The 18,004-nt window shown below is 36.4% G+C and overlaps 1 protein-coding gene across 1 annotated transcript; it reads left to right on the top strand.

Annotated features, from left to right (window-relative positions):
• Positions 1-13,000: 13,000 nt before the first annotated feature.
• Positions 13,001-14,544, top strand: LOC132064941 (methyl jasmonate esterase 1-like). The gene is made up of 3 exons (XM_059458115.1): positions 13,001-13,613; positions 13,711-13,840; positions 14,256-14,544. The coding sequence occupies exons 1-3, from the start codon at positions 13,140-13,142 to the stop codon at positions 14,537-14,539; spliced, it is 888 nt and encodes a 295-aa protein (XP_059314098.1). The 5' UTR covers positions 13,001-13,139; the 3' UTR covers positions 14,540-14,544.
• The last annotated feature ends 3,460 nt before the right edge of the window (positions 14,545-18,004 follow it).

Here is an 18,004-nt window from a genome sequence, read left to right as displayed (position 1 = left end):
TAGTCAAGATTATCACATACTCAAGCCGACACAGATATGCTTTAGGTCAAAATTTACCGTGGATTGCAAGTCAACTTAAGACATCTCATGTGCTATTGGTAATAAAAAGAAGAGGGTGATGGTAAACAAGGCTTCAAAGACTGTATATGTTGTATCTCACCGGAAGATGAAACACCTCAACATGCTTTTATTGAAGGAAAGGTTGCTCATGTGCTATTGGTAATAAAAAGACGAGGGTGATGGTAAACAAGGCTTCAAAGACTGTATATGTTGTATCTCACCACAAGATGAAACACCTCAACATGCTTTTATTGAAGGAAAGGTTGCTCATCATCTGTGGAACAAAATTGGTGCCCCTTTGGGCTTTAAACATCACAATATTCCTTTCAGAGGTTTACTTGAAGAATGGTGGAATAGAAAAGCCAAAAACAAGGTCCACAAATTTACTATGCAAATTGCTCCAATGATGATATTGTGGGACATATGGAAAGCCTTGGAGTCATTGCAGATTTGGGGTGTTGGGTGTGGAATTGGCCAACAAGTCAATTCTTTTGTTCACATAGTTGTGATGTAAGCGCTTACCTCATCTTAGTCGTGATGTAAGCGCCGGCGCTTCATCCGTGATGTAATTACTGGCAGGAAAAATTTTTAGTTCTTAAACAACAAAAAAAAAAAATTGAAGAAGACAACTCATAAAGAGAGAAAAATCTAAGAGAAAATCTAAAGGCCTAAGTAAGAGAAAGTCTTTGAGAGAATTTTAGTAAAATTCTTGAGTGCGGTGGGATTGGGGTTGTGAGGTTGAGTGTTGTAAACACTTGTAATATTTCTTCTTTAATAAGTGGCAACAACGTGGACGTAGCTCTCTCACGTGGGTGAACCTTTATAAATCTGTGTGTGCTATTTATTCTTCACTTACATTTACGGCGTAAAGTAGGTTACAGGAGGAGGTTGGTATTTAGTGGTCCGAGTGTGACCCTCCAATCTTTCCGGAACCTTACAAAGGTCGGATTTGGGATTTAAATCCTGCGGGTATCGGTGAGCAACGAGTTGTGTTGTGATTTAGAAAAGATAGGAGGCGAAGAACGACGCACGCATGGTAAATTCGATCGTGATTTTGCGTTACGGAGAATTTCAAGATTATTTATATCTGAGAAAGCCTGAACCTCTCGAGTCCGAAAACGAGGAGGAGATGAAACAAACGGTGGAACACTCCCGGGAGTCGGCCGTACGCTGTCGAAGAACGTTGCTCACAACGTGGCAAAGGAGAAGACCACCGCAGATATGATGAAGGTATTGCGGACATGTATGAGAAACCTTCGGCAAATAATAAGGTATTTCTGAAATAAAACTATTTCATCTAAAGATGATGGAAAATGCTCGTATTTAACACATAAATGAATTCAATACCATTGTAAATCAATTGTCATCGGTAAAAATTGATTTCGATGATGAAAAAGTTCTAATTTTGTTGGCCTACCAAATAGTTGGGAGCCAATGAGAGCGACGGTTAGTAATTACATTCGGCGGTGACAAACTAAAGTTCAACGATGTTAGGGATCGTATCCTTCTTTGAGGAGGTTCGGGAGAGGTCGACGAGTTCGCTTTTAATGTTGAAAACGAAGTAAATTTTGACGAAACTACAACCGAAATAGGGGCACGGATCGAAGTCAAGGAATGGCGGGGTCAATCCGGACCGGGACGAACATCCAATTAAAAGGAGGACAACAGGGAGCACAGGGCTACGGAAGACATTGGCGAGAGATAGACTCTTCAAGTGCTTGAGGCCATTCTTTCATACCACCCCCACAAATATAATGACAAACTACGTGGTAGGAATCTCGCAAAGTTTATTTAGCCGATGGAGAGGCCGTAGGACGTTGTTGGCACGGGAGACATTAATTTGAAGATGTCAAATGGATCTCGTGGAAGATTACAAAAGTTAGACATGTTCCAAACGATGCTGGAACTTTGATCTCAGTAGGTCGGCTTGATGATGAGGATATGATCTCAATTTTGGTAATGGGTCTTGGAAGGTGGCGAAAGGTGCTATGGTAGTTGGGCGAGGAAGAAGATTGGCACTCTCACATGACGACTATCTCGTGATCTTTGTTGTTGTGGTTGACAACGCAAGAAGGATTTGTGGCATTGTCGGTGGGACATATCAACCGGAAGGGATGAAGGCTGTTGGTGACAAATGGCTTAACTGGGAAGACTGAAAACGGTGGACCTTCGTACGTGTGAGAGCTGCGTTCTCGGAAAACAAAAGCGAGTAAGCTTCTCAAATGCGGCGGGAGTTGAAGGTCGAAAAGGCGGAATTGGTGCACACGGACGTGTGGGGACCACCACCTGCTCCCTCTCTTGGAGGATCACACTCTACGTGACCTTCGTTGATGATTGAGGAAGGTGTGGGTTTACTTTATGAAAAATAAATCCGATGTGTTTAGTGTATTCAAAAGATGGAAAGCCATGGTTGAGAATGAAACAAACCTCAAGTTGAAGTGTTTGAGGTCCGACAACGGCGGAGAATACACTGATGGTGATTTCAAACGGTACTGTGCCGATAATGGGATCAAGATGATGAAGACTATTCCTGGAACACCCTGACAAAATGGAGTAGCCGAAAGAATGAACCGAACGTTGAACGAGCGTGCTCGGAGTATGAGAATACACTTTCTGGACTACCCAAACATTACAGGCGGATGCGGTCAATACGCGGCCTTCTTAATTAGCCGAGGACCGTCGGTTCACTTGGATTTCGGAATTCCGGAAAAGTGTTGGCGAAAGGTAAATCTTTCATTTACGAAAGTGTTGACAACATCATATGTTCATAATGATGATACGCTGAAACAGCTTGATCTAAAATCAAAGAAGTGTTACTTTATTGGTTATGGTGCTTTTATTTTGGGATGAACAAAATCGGAAGATCAAGGAATGTTGTCTTGCTACAAAAGACAAGTTGAAAAAATTCGGAATGTCGGGACAAGGAATCCGAAATAGTCGATTTGAGAGACTTCCCGACACACGAGCGCGGCCAGTTTAGAGAAGGTGCTTGATGAAAGTCGGGTCCCCAAACAAATAATCACGGAATTTGCGTAGATCGTCCGGGATCGGAAGCCGATTCAGGTACTCTTCCCTCCATTCTACTCAGAGAATGTTATATACGAGTCGATGAATCGACCCAAGTGGGAGCGATGATGAAAGATGAGATGGATTCGCTATCGGCAAATCCATGGGGAGTTAAACGAAGGATAAGAAGGCATTGCAAAACAAATGGGTTTATCGGGATAAAGGAAGAACCCAATGGAAGCAAGCGTTATAAAGCAAGAGGCCGGATTGCAAGGGATTTCAACGAGAAAGAAAGGCATCGACTATACGGAGATATCTCCCCGTGTCGAATAGTGACTATGGAAGCTGTTCTTGGGTGGTAGCAAGAGAAAAATCTACATCTGCAACGGATGCAGCATTTCTTCACGGTGATCTAGGCAAGGAAATCTACATGCGGCAGTAGGAGGATTCAAAGTCAAAGGAAAGTAGAATCCCGTTGTCAAACTTCAAAGAGTGTAGGGACTAAACGAGGCTCCCGAAGACGATGGTATTTAAAGTTTGACAGCTTTATGAAGAAAGCTTTATGAAGAAAGCTGATTTTTCAAGGTGCGAGGCAGATCAACTTGTTGTTACTTGAAAAATTTGAAGACTCGTATAATCACTTTGCTACTTTCCCATGTCGACGACATGCTAATCGTAGACAAGCCTACGGGAGATTGATCGGTTGAACAAAGGGTTATCGGAAGAGTTTGCAATGAAGGATTTGGGAGGCAAAGCAAATCCTTGGGATGAGAATCGGTAGAAGCAGGAGGGCATCAAACTCTCACAAGAAGAATATGTGAGGAAAGTTATCAAAAGGTTCGGCATGCATGATGCCAAGCCCGGTCCCGGCCTTTCCTTGTTGGACAACTCGGTTGTCAAAAGACGATCGACAATAGAGGATGAAAACGGATGGACAAGATGCCTTATCATCTGCCAATCGGTAGTCTTATGTATCTTATGATATGTACAGGCCGGACATTGCACATGCGGTGGGAGTTGTCGGCCCGGTTATGAGCAATCAAGGAAACGACAACGGGAGAGGGTTTGTGAAGTGGATATTCGGATATCGAAAGGCGGCTCGAGTTCGGCTACTTGTATTTAGAAAATCAAAAACGGGATTGCGGGTATGTTGATGCGACAACGGTGGTGATATTGATAGCAAAGAGCACGTCGGGTATGTTTACACCTTCGGATGCGCAATCTCTTGGGTTTCCAAGTTGCGAAAGATAGTAGCTCTCTCTAGTTGTGTGGTGAGTACGTTGCTTTGACGGAGGCCCAGGAAATGATGTGGCTCTGATCTTTTACGGGGGTGGATCGGACCACGGGGAAGTGTGCTATATTGTGATAGCCAAAGTGCCGTTCATTTGGCAAAGAACCCGGTCTACCATGCTCGAGCAGAAGCCATGACCTCCGATTGCCGTTTCGTTAGATCGGCTTTGGAAGATGGAGCGCTAGTGCTTGAGAAGATCGCGAGTCGGAGAATCCAGCGAACGTCTTTGACAAAGCTGATGACGATAGACAAGCCGAAGAGCTATGCTCGGCTTCGGTTGGCACACGCGACCAGTATGAAACTAGGAAAGAGCTGTTGCGTCGATCAAAGTGTGAAGACAAATTAAAATTAGTCTTCAAGTGGGAGATTTGTTGGGTGTGGAATTGACAACAAGTCAATTCTTTTGTTCACATAGTCGTGATGTAGCTTACCTCGTCTTAGTCGTGATATAGCGGACCTAAATCTTAGTCGTGATACTTAGCGTGACCTCGTCATAGGAATTCATTCGTTATAAATGACACCAAGATCATTTGCTAAACATACACAAAAAAAAATTGAAGAAGACAACACATCCCAAAGAGAGAAAATCTCAGAGAAATACTCTTAGTGAAAGGCCTAAGTAAGAGAAGGTCTTTGAGAGAATTTTACGTAGTAAAATTCTTGAGTGCAATTGGGATTGGGGTTGTGAGGTTGAGTGTTGTAAACAACGCCAATATTTCTTCTTTAATAAGATAGCGTGGACGTAGCTCTCGCATTGAGGGTGAACACTATAAATCGTGTGTGCTGGCCCCATTGCCCGACTTTACGTCCACGGCGTAAGTAGGTTGTCTAAGAGGTTGGTATTTAAGTGGTAGTTTGTGATCTTTCACAGAACTGCTTTTACAAAGGTCGATTTGGGATTTAAATCCTAACATGGGGAACAAAGAAGTTTGATTTATACGAAGATGGAAATGCAAATCACGGAACATGAAAGGCTGATAAGCATATCCCCATCCCAATGTAGAAGGCAAGCGTGTAACGGTTGTGATATGATTGAAAAACAGCCTGTGGTAAAATGCATCCGTATGCGGGAGAAAACGAGAGATGGGATGATTGGCGGGCCACAAGCGGGTGTTCATCGAACCCCCGGGAGGGAAAAAAACTCTTGTTTTTACAAGGTTAATTTTTTTTATATATATATAGTAGATGTTGAACCCCACTAGGCTTCTTCGTATGTTTACTTTTTTATATTTTGAACCTCATGGCGGAAATCACAATGGATGGTTTAAACTTAACAGAGCAGTTTTGTGGATATTACTACTTGATCTTAGATATAGGTGACATTTAAGAAATGAGGAAGGGGATCTAATAATGGTTTTTTATCTCGTAGTTGTGAGATGATATTGCGAAGCATTGGGCGCTAAGCATGGCATTAGATAGTGCATGAATCATGGCTTTGATAATGTGCAAATTGAGCTAGACTCCCAAATCATAGTCAAAGATCTTTGCTCAGACAAAGATAGAGACAACTCGAAGCTCAAGCGAGATCATAAACAACACAAATGGCTTTCTTAAAGAGCTTGTGCAAATTTCTCATTGTTTACAGAGGAGGCTAACATGGTCGATTTCCTTGCTAAAATGGGAGTAGAAGGAGCACCTTATATCTTTCTCGAAGGGATTTACGAGAAGTCAAGGGGCTAATTCAACTTGATAAGTAACAACTTCCTACTTTTAGAATGGCTTTCTTAAAGATTTGCAAATTACTCACTGTTACAGAGAGGCTAACATGGTGGCTGATTTCCTTGCTAAAATGGCTTCAACAAGTAGAAGGAGGACCTATATCTTTCTCAAAAGGGATTTACCAAGAGAAGTCAAGGGGCTAATTCAACTTGATAAGCAACAACTTCCTACTTTTAGAAGAAGATTTGGAAAATGTAACTTCTTTGTAAGCTAGAATATCTTGACAGCTAGGGAGGATTCTGTTCATTTGGCTACCTCATCCCTTTTAGATTGTTTTTACAATCTCTTTTGTAAACTAGAGGCAAGGTTCCATGTCCCCCTCTAGTCATTGTAAATTATCTTTACTTATATAATACATGGTAGGGGTCAAGCCAAACCCCCACACCATAGGTTCACAACCTAATGGTGATGGCTTTATATATATATATATATATATATATATATATATATATATATATATATATTATATAAAAGTGCCACTAAAATGTTGTTCAAAAAATCTATTTCAGTTCATTATTTCTCTAATAACTGAACTTTTAGATCAAAAGATCACAGAGTTTAACACTACTTACTCAAGACCATAGTAGCATTTAGTGGAGTGCCTGTAGTATGATACAGAGGTACCTTGCTTGACCAAGCATGGCTACTAATAGAGAGGCCACAATCCCCAGGCTTGCAGCAGCCCCTACTACATTGCTTGCCCACTTCCTCAAATAATAGACAACGCGGGGTTGCTGCTGCATGGAAGTAAGTTAGCAGAAGCAAACTCGTCCAAAAATTAAATGCCTGAAATAATAGTCGACGCGGGTTGCTTCCTAACAGCTGTTAATTAAGAAGAATAAGGGGGATAGGCTAAGGCTGAAAATAAAGATTCAGTCTATTCACATATCTGACGCATTTATATGGCGGTCTCAGTTCTTTCATCGAAGTCCTATTAACGAACTAGTTAATTTGATATTTCAATCATTTTTCAGTGTTTGGAATTGACATCAAAATATTGAAGTTATAGCCACTCTGACCCCCTCCCATACTCTTTCTGTTCAAGCTCCTAGTTTTCTTGACAGTTTAGCAGAATAAAGAATTAAAATTCAAGTTTAACATGCAAGGTTTTTTTTTTCACCTCAGGACTTAACACTGACAACCAAATTATTATAATCACTGTATTTGTCCATGTAGAAGACATTGCAAAGAAACTAAATCACAGCAGAATTGCAGAGAAACTAACTTTGTCACAGCCGAATACGTTTATTGCCAAAAATGAAAAGTATACATGTATTCCACATCGATTTGCTAAATGCTTTACCTGCAATGGCTTATAAGTGACTAATATCGTACAATTGTTTTTATAGCAATATATAAAAATTAATCTCAAACTGAAAAGGTTTGTACTCTATTAAACTTAATTATCTTAATTCCGTTCTTTAACCGATATGTTTTGTCAAGTTTTCTATAAAAAAATAGGTGCACACATACAATGATTTTTTTTTTTTTTTAATGAAAAATCCTTAAAGATTAGATACATAAGAGTGGAATCTCTTTCTGCGTTGGAATACAATAAATGGTACTGCATAAAATGTCGAGATAATCATGCATGAAAGGTAGATTATGGTAACAAAAAGAGAAGGAAGAGGGTAACCTTGAAATCAAATGGAAGAGAGTAACCTTGAAATCAAATGGTAAAACATAGATGAAGAAAAAAATTCCATCACAAGCCCAGTGACGATTTCCATTCCAAAATCAAAGCTTCTTGGAAAAATACAAGACCACCTTAAACTACCTTTTAAATTTCTGCATGCTTCAAGTTTCAATAATAAAAATTCAAAATTAAAAAATCAGAAGAAAACACAAGTAAATTAAGAAGAAAATATAATTTACTTAAATTAAGAAGAAAAGGGAATCTTAATAGCTCAGTTTGTTTCTTACATGAACTTTACTGCTATTGGTGAGAGTTGATTCTATACTTGTCCATCACCTAAAATTTCCGTAATTAAGAAAAAATTAAATCCAGCACTTTAAAACAAAAATTAAGAAGAAAAATTGTTAAAGAAATCATTTCTAGAGTTACATTCCTAGCTAGAATGAAAGCAAAAATCAACAGACTGAGGGTGTGTATTTATGAGCTTTAGACGTATATAACATCTACTTAACATGATGAAGCAGAGCAACAAAGTGCAACAATGGTGGAACTGATGGTCTTCAAATAATACTCAAAAACGTTTCCGGATTGATCGTGAATTGAATAGTTCGAATGAAAATGATTCAGAAATATACATATACTAGTTAATTAATCCGCGCTTCGCGCGGTTAGATATTTTTTTTAAAATAAAGGTTATATGTTTTATAGTACCAAAAATAAAACAACAAATATAAAATCTTAGACAAGCATAGGAAAAAAAAATTAAAAAAAAGAAAAAAAAATGTATAAGAAAATAAAGCAAAATAACTAATAACTGAGCTTATGGTTGGTCATTCAGACTTGCTAATGGTTGGAATAGTTTAAAATTAAATTAAAGTACAATGATAAAAATAATTGTGTCAAAATAAAGTGAAGCTTGTGTGATACCCCTTCCGGATCAAAATAAGTGAATTTATGGGGTGCGGCCACACCCCGTAGGAAAGTCAATTTAGTACACTTAGAGGGTCATTTGGTAATAATGTTCGTTGGCTTTCTCCAAACTCTTCTTAAAAGTAGAAATAGTCAGAATTTTGAAAACACATTAGATAGAAAGGGTAACTTTGGAAACAATTACTTAATAACCGTTTTGGGCCTTGAAAAGTTCATTTAATTTAGATTAAAGAAAAAGTGCTAGAAATTCACTTATTTTGAACCGGTAATATTTATAATAAAATTATAAATGTACTTTGAGGATTATGGACCCCTTTCTTTGTTCTGCTTTGAAAACTTTAAAATACCTTTTGTTATCTCCTCTATCTTTGAGAATTTATCTTTGACGTAGCTTGAAGTGGCATCTCTCTCTCTCTGAAAATATATTCATGTGCATGCAATTGTAAAATACTTAGGAGTAATTTGATTTATGAAATAATCTTTACAAACATATACAAATACTATGATTATTTTTAACTCAGATTCACTTCTCTTTTCTCTTCCCTTGAGTGATTTGCACTTAATTTTTAAGTTATATAGGAGCAGGAAATCATATATTTTATTTTGTATTGGAAATATGTAAACAGTGAATGGTTTCCTTAAGTTATATTTTCTATCATTAGAGTATAATTCAACATTTCTAGAATTTTCTCCTAGTTAAAAGACAGATAAAATAATTACTACAGCACAAAATGAAAGGTTAAGGAAGAAAGCAAAAGTGAATCGTCCATTTTCCCAAGTTCATTGCATCAAATTGCATGATTCCTTTCCTATCTTTTTTCTTGACCTATTCGTTTTCTTTTCCCTTTATTCTCTTTTTTCCCTTTCTTACTTCCCTACCCATTTTTCACTTGTTCAGTAGATGGGTGAAGATTTAAGAACAAAAGTTACATATTTCAAAGCCCTTCCAAGTTTGTAAGTATGAAGATTCAAAGGATCTTGCATTGTGTGATTTTATTAAGAGAAAAAATGAAAATTGCTTATCACAACTGAAGTTAATTAAGACTTAATAAATACCTTGACTACAAACTCCATATCCCAATGAAGTGAGCACATAAATTCATCAGAGAAACACAAACATACGAATATATTGATCAAAGGTTAGTATTTGCTGAAAACCAAATAAATCAAGCAAGAAGATTATATTTTGATAGTTGAACCTGAAACACAAGTACAATCATGAAAGAACAGAAGAAAAAGGGAAACATTTTTTATTTTATTTCAACAGGATGTCGGAATCCACATTGAAGCCCCGACTAAGTGAACGTAAATGGAGAAAAAAACGATATCATTCCAGCGCAAAGACTCCGTCATCCAAACGGGACTCATCAGGCACGAACATCTGTTTACTATCATACACTTAAGTTTGATATTCATATTAGTGAGGAAGGATGACGGGTCTAGATTGAGAAGCATAGATCTATAAGATACATATGTGGCATTGTGAACGGGAGAAATATGAAGGAATGAAAGGAAGTTTGATGGTGGTATAGATTGGGAAGAAAGGCAACAAAAAGAAGATGACTGTTCAATGAAGTGGCTGTAACCGAATAGGGATGTCACACAAGTGCTGAAGTAGTAGGATTAATTAATTGGAAAAATTTACAGTGGTAGTCTAATGATCAAGAAAACTTGATGAGAATTTTGGGAAATGGTTAGCGTAGCATTGTGGCTTTCAACAGAAGAAGGACATATGCGTAGCTAAGGGGTGTACAAAGGTAACCCAGATGTAGCGCAAAATCGATAAACCGAGTCAACTGAGAAAAAACTCGACTAGTGGTTTTGGTTTGACTTGGTTTGGTGTTGGAAAAAAAAACCCGACCATATGATTGGTTTGGTTTGGTTTTAGCTAAAAAGTCAAACCGAAGACCAAACCAACCGAAACATTACATGTATTCAATTTTTAAAATATTTTATACATAAAAATATTTATTTGTAATGTAATTTATAAATATTTCTTAATTTTTTTTTCATAGTTTTTCATCTATTATCATATTATTCAACTTGAACTTAGGATTTTGAATGTGAATAAGTTTTATATCCTATGGATGTTAGTAACTCATATAAAGTCCAAACCAAAACCAACTCAACACGAATACTAACAAAGAATTTCAATTTACCCATAGAAATGACAATAATGTTGGATATCTATTATTTAGTTTTGCATAATTGGTTTAGAGTGAAAATCTGAGAACTTAAGTTTTTTTTCTTGTCATGTAATTAATATTTATTAGCTAGTACTTATTTTAGCATGACTTAGTATTTTTAGATTATGGTCATTTTCTTTATGGCTTATTAATTAGCAATATTTATTTTAACGATTTTATTATCTTTTGTTGAATATTTTTAATACAATGTCATCACTCTTCTCACATTTTGTGTTATTTTCTTATGAAACACCTTAATTACATAGTTGTATCTTACTAGGACTAAAGAAATATTTGACGTAAAAGATATATGTTTTGTATCAAGATTATTCCGAAAAAAAAATCCGAATAACGAGAAAACCGAATAACGAGAAAACCGAGGGTTGAAAAACCCGAATTTTATTGATTTGGTTTGGTGTATAAATTTAAAAACCCAACGCAATTGATTTGATTTGGTGTTTAAAAAATCCGAACCAACCCGGTCCATATACACCCCTATGCGTAGCATTGGGGCTTTCAACAGAAGGAGGACATACCTATTTGCAAATTAGAAACGGTTAGCGGAACATTGTGTCTTTAATGCAGTGTGAACAGGTGCAATTATGTAGGGAGTTAATGACATGACTCTTGGGTTATTTCTAATATTTCATAAATAAATAAAAAGGGTGAAAAAGTCAAAAAAATTGTTGGTAAAGATAAATATATTTGCTGGTTCTAGAGAACGCCACATCACCGGGCCTATGTCTCTCTTTTATAGATATATAGATTTGTTACAACTTTTCAAATTCTCACATTTTTTTTAAGCAAAAAGAGCCGTTGAAAAAAAATAATGTAATTTTCTTTTGTAGATATTTATCATTTATTTAGAATTATGGGGCAATTTGCAGGATTGCCTTGGCTGGGGGTGGTCTTTAATTTTTGTCCCTCAAATCAGTGGTCTTTAATTTTTGTCTTTCGCTAAAAGCCCATTGGTTCCGGGTTCGAACCCTCGCTTAGTCAAAAATTTAAATTTTTTTTTGCAAGACATAAGTTGAGATTCGCAGAGGATAAGTTGGACCCCAACTTATGCCTTATGACATAAGTTGGGTTTCTAAACTCTGCCTTAAGAAAAAACAAATATATATTTCTTGGAATTTTGCAAACCTCTGCCTTAAGAAAAAACAAATATATATTTTGCTGGAATTTTGCAAATCTCTGCCTTAAGGCATAAGTTGGACCCTTGCGAATCCCAACTTCCGCCTGCGAATTCCAACTTATGCCTTGCGATTTTTTTTTTTGTTTTTTTTTTTTTTGTTTTTAGGCACGGGTTCTTTTTTGGCGAACAGGTTCGAACCAGGGACTCTCTGGGTGTTAAGCGAAGAGAAATATTAAAGACCACTAATTTGAGGGGCATTAAAAGATCACCCCAAAAGAGACGAGCAATCCATAAAAAATATTTACCTTTTTGTACAAAATTATTAATAGGAGTAGTGTTTAAAAGGGTAAAATGATTGTTCAACTTTTAAATGACATTTTGGTAATTTAATTTTATACTCTATAGTGTCCTACTTCTAGAATAGTATAAATTATTATATATTAGTACTCCCTCCTGTTCAATATAAGTTTTCACTTAGTCTTTTTCACACCCCTGAAAAAACAGTAATTAACTCCTAGAGAAAAATAGGTATTTTGACTAAATTACCCTTAATTAATAAGTTCTCTTGCTTAGCCTTGAGTAAATAGGGAAAATCTGAAAAAATAAAGTTAATTCCTTCTTGATTATGTAAGTGGACATTTATTTTGAACAAAAATAAAAAGACTAAGTGGATACTTATTTTGAACTGAGTTAAAAAGGAACCCATAAAGTTCAAATCCTAAATTCGCCTCTAATAATATACTCCCTCCGTTCACCTTTAGTTGTCCACTATGGACTTTGTACACCCATTAAGAAATAATAAATGAAATGCATAATTTACCGTGATACCCATATTAATTGGTGCATATATTTAATGGATTTGAAAAATGATTTAACATGAGTAATTAATACTATGATAAAACAGGAAAAAAGAAATTGTCTTCTCTTCATATGCTAAAAGTGAAATTTTTTAGAATACTGGACAAGTAAAAGTGAACGGAGGGAGTAAAAATCAAATGCCTCAAATAGTAGCCAACATGGGGTTGCTTCTGCATGGAAGTAAGTTAGCTGAAGTCTAGTTCCTCTAAAAATCAAATGCCTAAAATAATAGCCAACGTGGGGTTACTTCTGCATGGAAGTAAATTAGCAAAAGTCACGCTCCTGGAATTATAAAGTTGCCTTGTAATAGTTCAAAATATGTGCCCGTTCTTCAAAACAAGGAAAAGAGATATGGAGAAAAGCGAGTTTCTAACAAGTCTAGTTGTTCTAATACTTCTGTTGCCATATGCAAATGCAACCTTTTCAGCTCCTAAAGCTACAAAGCACTTTGTGCTAGTTCATAAGGCAGCTCATGGAGCCTGGTCTTGGTACAAGATTATAGCATTGATGAGATCTTCAGGGCAAAATGTCACAGCTCTTGACTTGGGTGCTTCTGGAATCAACCCGAAACAAGCCCGTGAAATCCCACATTTTTCTGATTACCTGAGTCCGCTAATGGAGTTCATGGCTTCACTTCCTGCAAATGAAAAAGTGGTTCTTGTAGGCCATGAACTTGGTGGCTTAGCCATTTCTAAAGCAATGGAGACCTTTCCAGAAAAGATTTTAGTTGCTGTGTTTGTCACTGCTCTAATGCCTGGTCCAAATATCAATGTAACCACCGTCTACACTGAGGTACCAATGTTCCATATATTCCCAACTTTAGCCATGAAATGATCTGTTATGTTAGGTTAAACTTTTACATTTTTGAAACTAATATTCTTTGTTACAGTTACTCAATGCAGTATCTCAACTTGATAACCGTCTTATATACGATAATGGACCTACGAATCCTCCAACAACCCTCGTCATCGGTCCGAAGTACTTGGCAACTAATATTTACCAGCGGAGCCCAAATAAGGTAAGCAAATCATTATACAAATTGATATAGCCAATCTGTTCTGTTATTCTGGTCATAGAATGGCCCTAACAGGGGCGGACCCATGTAGAAATTTTGGGTTTCCAAGCGCATTAAACTTCGATCGCGGAGTGTATAAGCGTATAGAAAACATAAAAAACAGATAAAAAATATAAAAACAGCTATAAATAGTTAATAAGCCTTTTTTACTCAAAATCTTGGGATAAGCACCCCCGAACTCAAAATTCTGGGTCCGCCACTGGGCCCTAAAGTAACTTCTTTCGCCAAAAACTATTAGTAGGCATCACCTACCGGAAGATTTTAATAGTTAATCCAAATTAAAGATCTGTTCAAGTACTTAACTGCAGCATCAACTTGGAACTGATTTAAATCGGTTTATTTTCCTTCTTGATTTTTGGATTTGGCGCTGGCCACTACACTAGTACGGGAAGTTCCTTATTACAGTGCGGAAGATGTTTCTAAAGAGATAGTTCTTTCAAGAAAAAGGTATGGATCAGTTAGGCGAGCATTCATTGTTGCTACTGAAGATAAAGTTTTGAAGAAGGAATTTCAACAGTTGATGATTGAAAAGAATCCACCTGATGAAGTGGAAGTGATCCAGGGCTCCGACACAATGACCATGATGTCTAAGCCCCATGAGCTTTCTACTACTCTTCTGAGCTTTGCCAAAAAGTATAACTAATAGTAGCTGTTCGGTGTAGTAAAATACATACATATATATATAAAACATGCATGAGAGCCAAATAAAAGCTACGACTCTATCGGAGTGACGCAAAGTTGGTAACCTCCGATTTATATTATGGAGCAATCATCATCGCTATATCTCACCTTGAAGGAACAATTATTTTAAGGTGAGATCAACAACAATGAATGAAATCGAGAAAATCAGGAAATAATCTCAATAATCACATAATAGTTTTAACATCATAAGCTTTGGAATTTCTAGAATTAAAATCATCATTATCATAATCATCATAGAAACATTCTCATCTTTAGCTGCGTCATTCATATTGTAAAAACATGTCCGTTGTTGTTGTCATAAAGCTTATAGAATCATAAATCTTTGACTCGGAAAATAGGGACGTTTTGAAAAATATTTATGAGTTATCAAGAAAAGAAATCATGCCTTTGAATCACAAACTCTATGAATCATGAATTTCTAGCTTTTAGGAATAAGAATATTCTTGGAAAACATTTATGGATTCACATAAAGGGATCACAGGACATTTGAAAACACCTATTGGATTCATAAGAAAGGAATCATGCCTTTAGAAGAAAGGGACTAGCCTTAACATACCTTCGGAGCTTACTCTCAGGCTTTTGCTTCTAGCTCGCGCGATTTATTTAGGATCATTAGATGTCTCATAATCTACATAGGCAACCATTCGTATTATCATTAGGCTCATTTGTCACACTCTTATCTTAAACCTCTAAATAAATTCCTTTTAAGGTCTACCGAAATTAGGACGACATCTCCCCTATTTATATACCTGGCCCCGGGTCTCGGTACCAACAATCAACAACCAATAACAACAACAACCTCATTACTACCAAAATATTCCATCAAATACTCCCGTGATATTTCCTCCAACTCCTCCACAAACGAATTTGCTACCATAATTATTCCATAAATTTATCCCTAGTAAACAAGCCTTAAATGATACCAAAAGAGAAAGATTCTACCTTACTTCCGCTAATGCCACGATATCTCCAATACTTGTCTTACTCCCCAAGCCCCGCGCACAGCACAATATTATAAGCGTAACTATACGCCGGCGGAACCCGAATCCGAGATTTTTACTTAACTCGCGTTGAAATTTAATGGTGGGAAGGTTGGAAAATCTCTAGAATTTTTGGGAAATATTTTTGGGCTGATTTCTTAGCATTTGAAAATGAGGTTAAACCCCTTTATAGTTGCTCCCAAGTTCTTCTTGTGATGCAGTCTTGTTCATCATGAAGTATTTGAGAGACCTAAAACTTTTATAACCGATCTCTTTATTTGCATATGGATATGTCCAAAAGAAAACTCATCTGATCATATAAGCTTGTGTGGCAACAAAACATGGCAAATTTTTTTTTTTTTTTCCGATTCGTTTAATCTCCAACCTTCGCGGCACTTACTTATCACTTGTTGAACATAACATAAACACTTATAGCTGGCTTGTAAATAATCGTCCTTTGAGCTTATGTGACTAACCTATGATGCAACTTAACGCACGAAAATACGGGATGTAACACTGACCACGCGACCATGATGTCTAAGCCCCAACAACTTTTTACTACTTTTCTGAGCATTGCCAACAAGTATAGTTATGTGCTCATTCTTCAAAAGAAGGAAAAAAGATATGGAGAAAAGTAGATTTCTAACAAGTCTAGTAGTTCTAATACTTTGCAACCTTGTCAAGGCCTAAATCTAAGAAGCATTTTGTGCTAGTTCAACATACGGCAAGCCATGGAGCCGGGTCCTGGCACTAAGATTGTGGCATTGATGAAATCTTCAAGGCATAAAGTCACAACGCTTGACTTGGGAGCTTCAGGGATCAACCCAAAGCGGGTGTGCGAAGTCCCACAGTTATCAAATTACTTTAGTCCACTAATGGAGTTCTATGTCTTCTCTTCCTTCACATGAAAAAGTGGTTCTTGTAGGCCATAGCTTTGGTGGATTTGCCATATCTAAAGCCATGGAAAGCTTTTCAGAAAAGAGTTCACTCGTCGTATTTGTTACTGCTCTAATGCCTGGCCCAATTCTCAATGCTACCACACTTCCTATCGACATAGGCGGAATATGTCCGGTAATAACGGGTTCAATTGACCCCAACATTTTTTATACAGAAAAAAACAATATCTAAAAAATCATTAAAATTTTGAGTTTTATCAAAATTTTACAAGTTGGGATAACCTTTTGAAGACGCTTCGAAATGATGAGTTGGGCTGATAAAATCTATAGTCCACAGAAGAATTTTGGATCGGTTACTCCTTACTTAAGTGTGCATCGTATCTGGTGAAGATTCTTTTGTTAAGATAAGGTGTTATAACCGGGATTTAAAAATAAAGTGGACGTGTCGATTTGGGAATTTGTTAGAAATGGAATAAAAGTTGTTTCGTCGTTTTGGTTTTATTTGTATCGGTCAAATAACCGACACAAGGATCGTTAGTTAGGAATTAGGATCATACTAGTTGTTTGGGCCCGGCAGTACGTTGTGTGGTTTTGTAACAGAATTTGAAGAATTCTTTTTTCTGGTAAATTTGTGCAAATTCCGAACCCTAATCAGTCTTTGATAATAAATAATTCTTGTGTTTGTTCCTAGTGCTTCCTATTGTTTTTGAGGATATTGCTTTTAAGTAAAACACATCGTTTTACTTAGGACGAGGTAAGGCGTAAGTCCTGCAACATGTGTCGTAAACTTCGTGAATCTTTAAATTATAGTATTAATTTCGGAATTTACAATATAGTACTAGAGTATAAATAGGAAAAAATTATGAAAACACATTATCACGAAATATAAAATTAAAGTGTTAAATTTTTTAACGTAAATTGTAATCTAAGTATCTAACATAACTATGAATAGTAAAGTGTATAAGATATCATGATATACTAAGAAATTATCCACAATGTCCTAACAACTCTTTTTTTTTTTTTTTTTTTTAATGTCCTAACAACTCAAACATCAAAGGGAAAAAGAAAATATTTTCTTCGATAGAAAATATTTTATATACCTCTTGAGAAGTAAATGAATCAAGAAAAGAAAAAATCATTTTCATTATTGAATTTTCCGTCTGAGAGTAAACCCAATGTGCAGATAAATGAAGAAATAACTTTTAATCTTACAAGAACACACAATTACATAATACAGCTATAGCATTGTTGTTAGGAAAAAAAAGAAAAGAAAAAAAAGCTATTGCATTGTTTGCTTCCAACAAGTTAATAAATTGACAAACTATAATCATCGTTAAAGAGTAATCTATGAATGTAGTTACTCGCTGACACTTAATTATCAAATTCACAAGTTCTGTATCCTTCAACATGAAAAAAGAGAAAAATAAGTTTCGAAGAGAAAAATAGGGATGTCTGTATAACGAAATCTAGAAAAAAAATTAAGTTGGTTAGTTAAGGATTTTTTGGGTTTACAAGGCTAGTTGCACACAG

Source organism: Lycium ferocissimum, chromosome 7 (assembly GCF_029784015.1).
Source record: "Lycium ferocissimum isolate CSIRO_LF1 chromosome 7, AGI_CSIRO_Lferr_CH_V1, whole genome shotgun sequence".
Lineage (NCBI taxonomy): Eukaryota > Viridiplantae > Streptophyta > Magnoliopsida > Solanales > Solanaceae > Lycium > Lycium ferocissimum.
Note: the sequence above shows the minus strand (reverse complement) of the source record. Positions and strands in the feature narration are given on the sequence as shown.

Bases quoted from the DNA above. Each gene is read 5' to 3' on its own strand.
- LOC132064941 (XM_059458115.1), top strand. From the start codon at position 13,140: ATGTGCCCGTTCTTCAAAACAAGGAAAAGAGATATGGAGAAAAGCGAG. The intron at 13,614-13,710 runs GTACCAATGTTC...TCTTTGTTACAG, and splicing joins TAACCACCGTCTACACTGAG to TTACTCAATGCAGTATCTCA. The intron at 13,841-14,255 runs TAAGCAAATCAT...CTTGATTTTTGG, and splicing joins CCAGCGGAGCCCAAATAAGG to ATTTGGCGCTGGCCACTACA.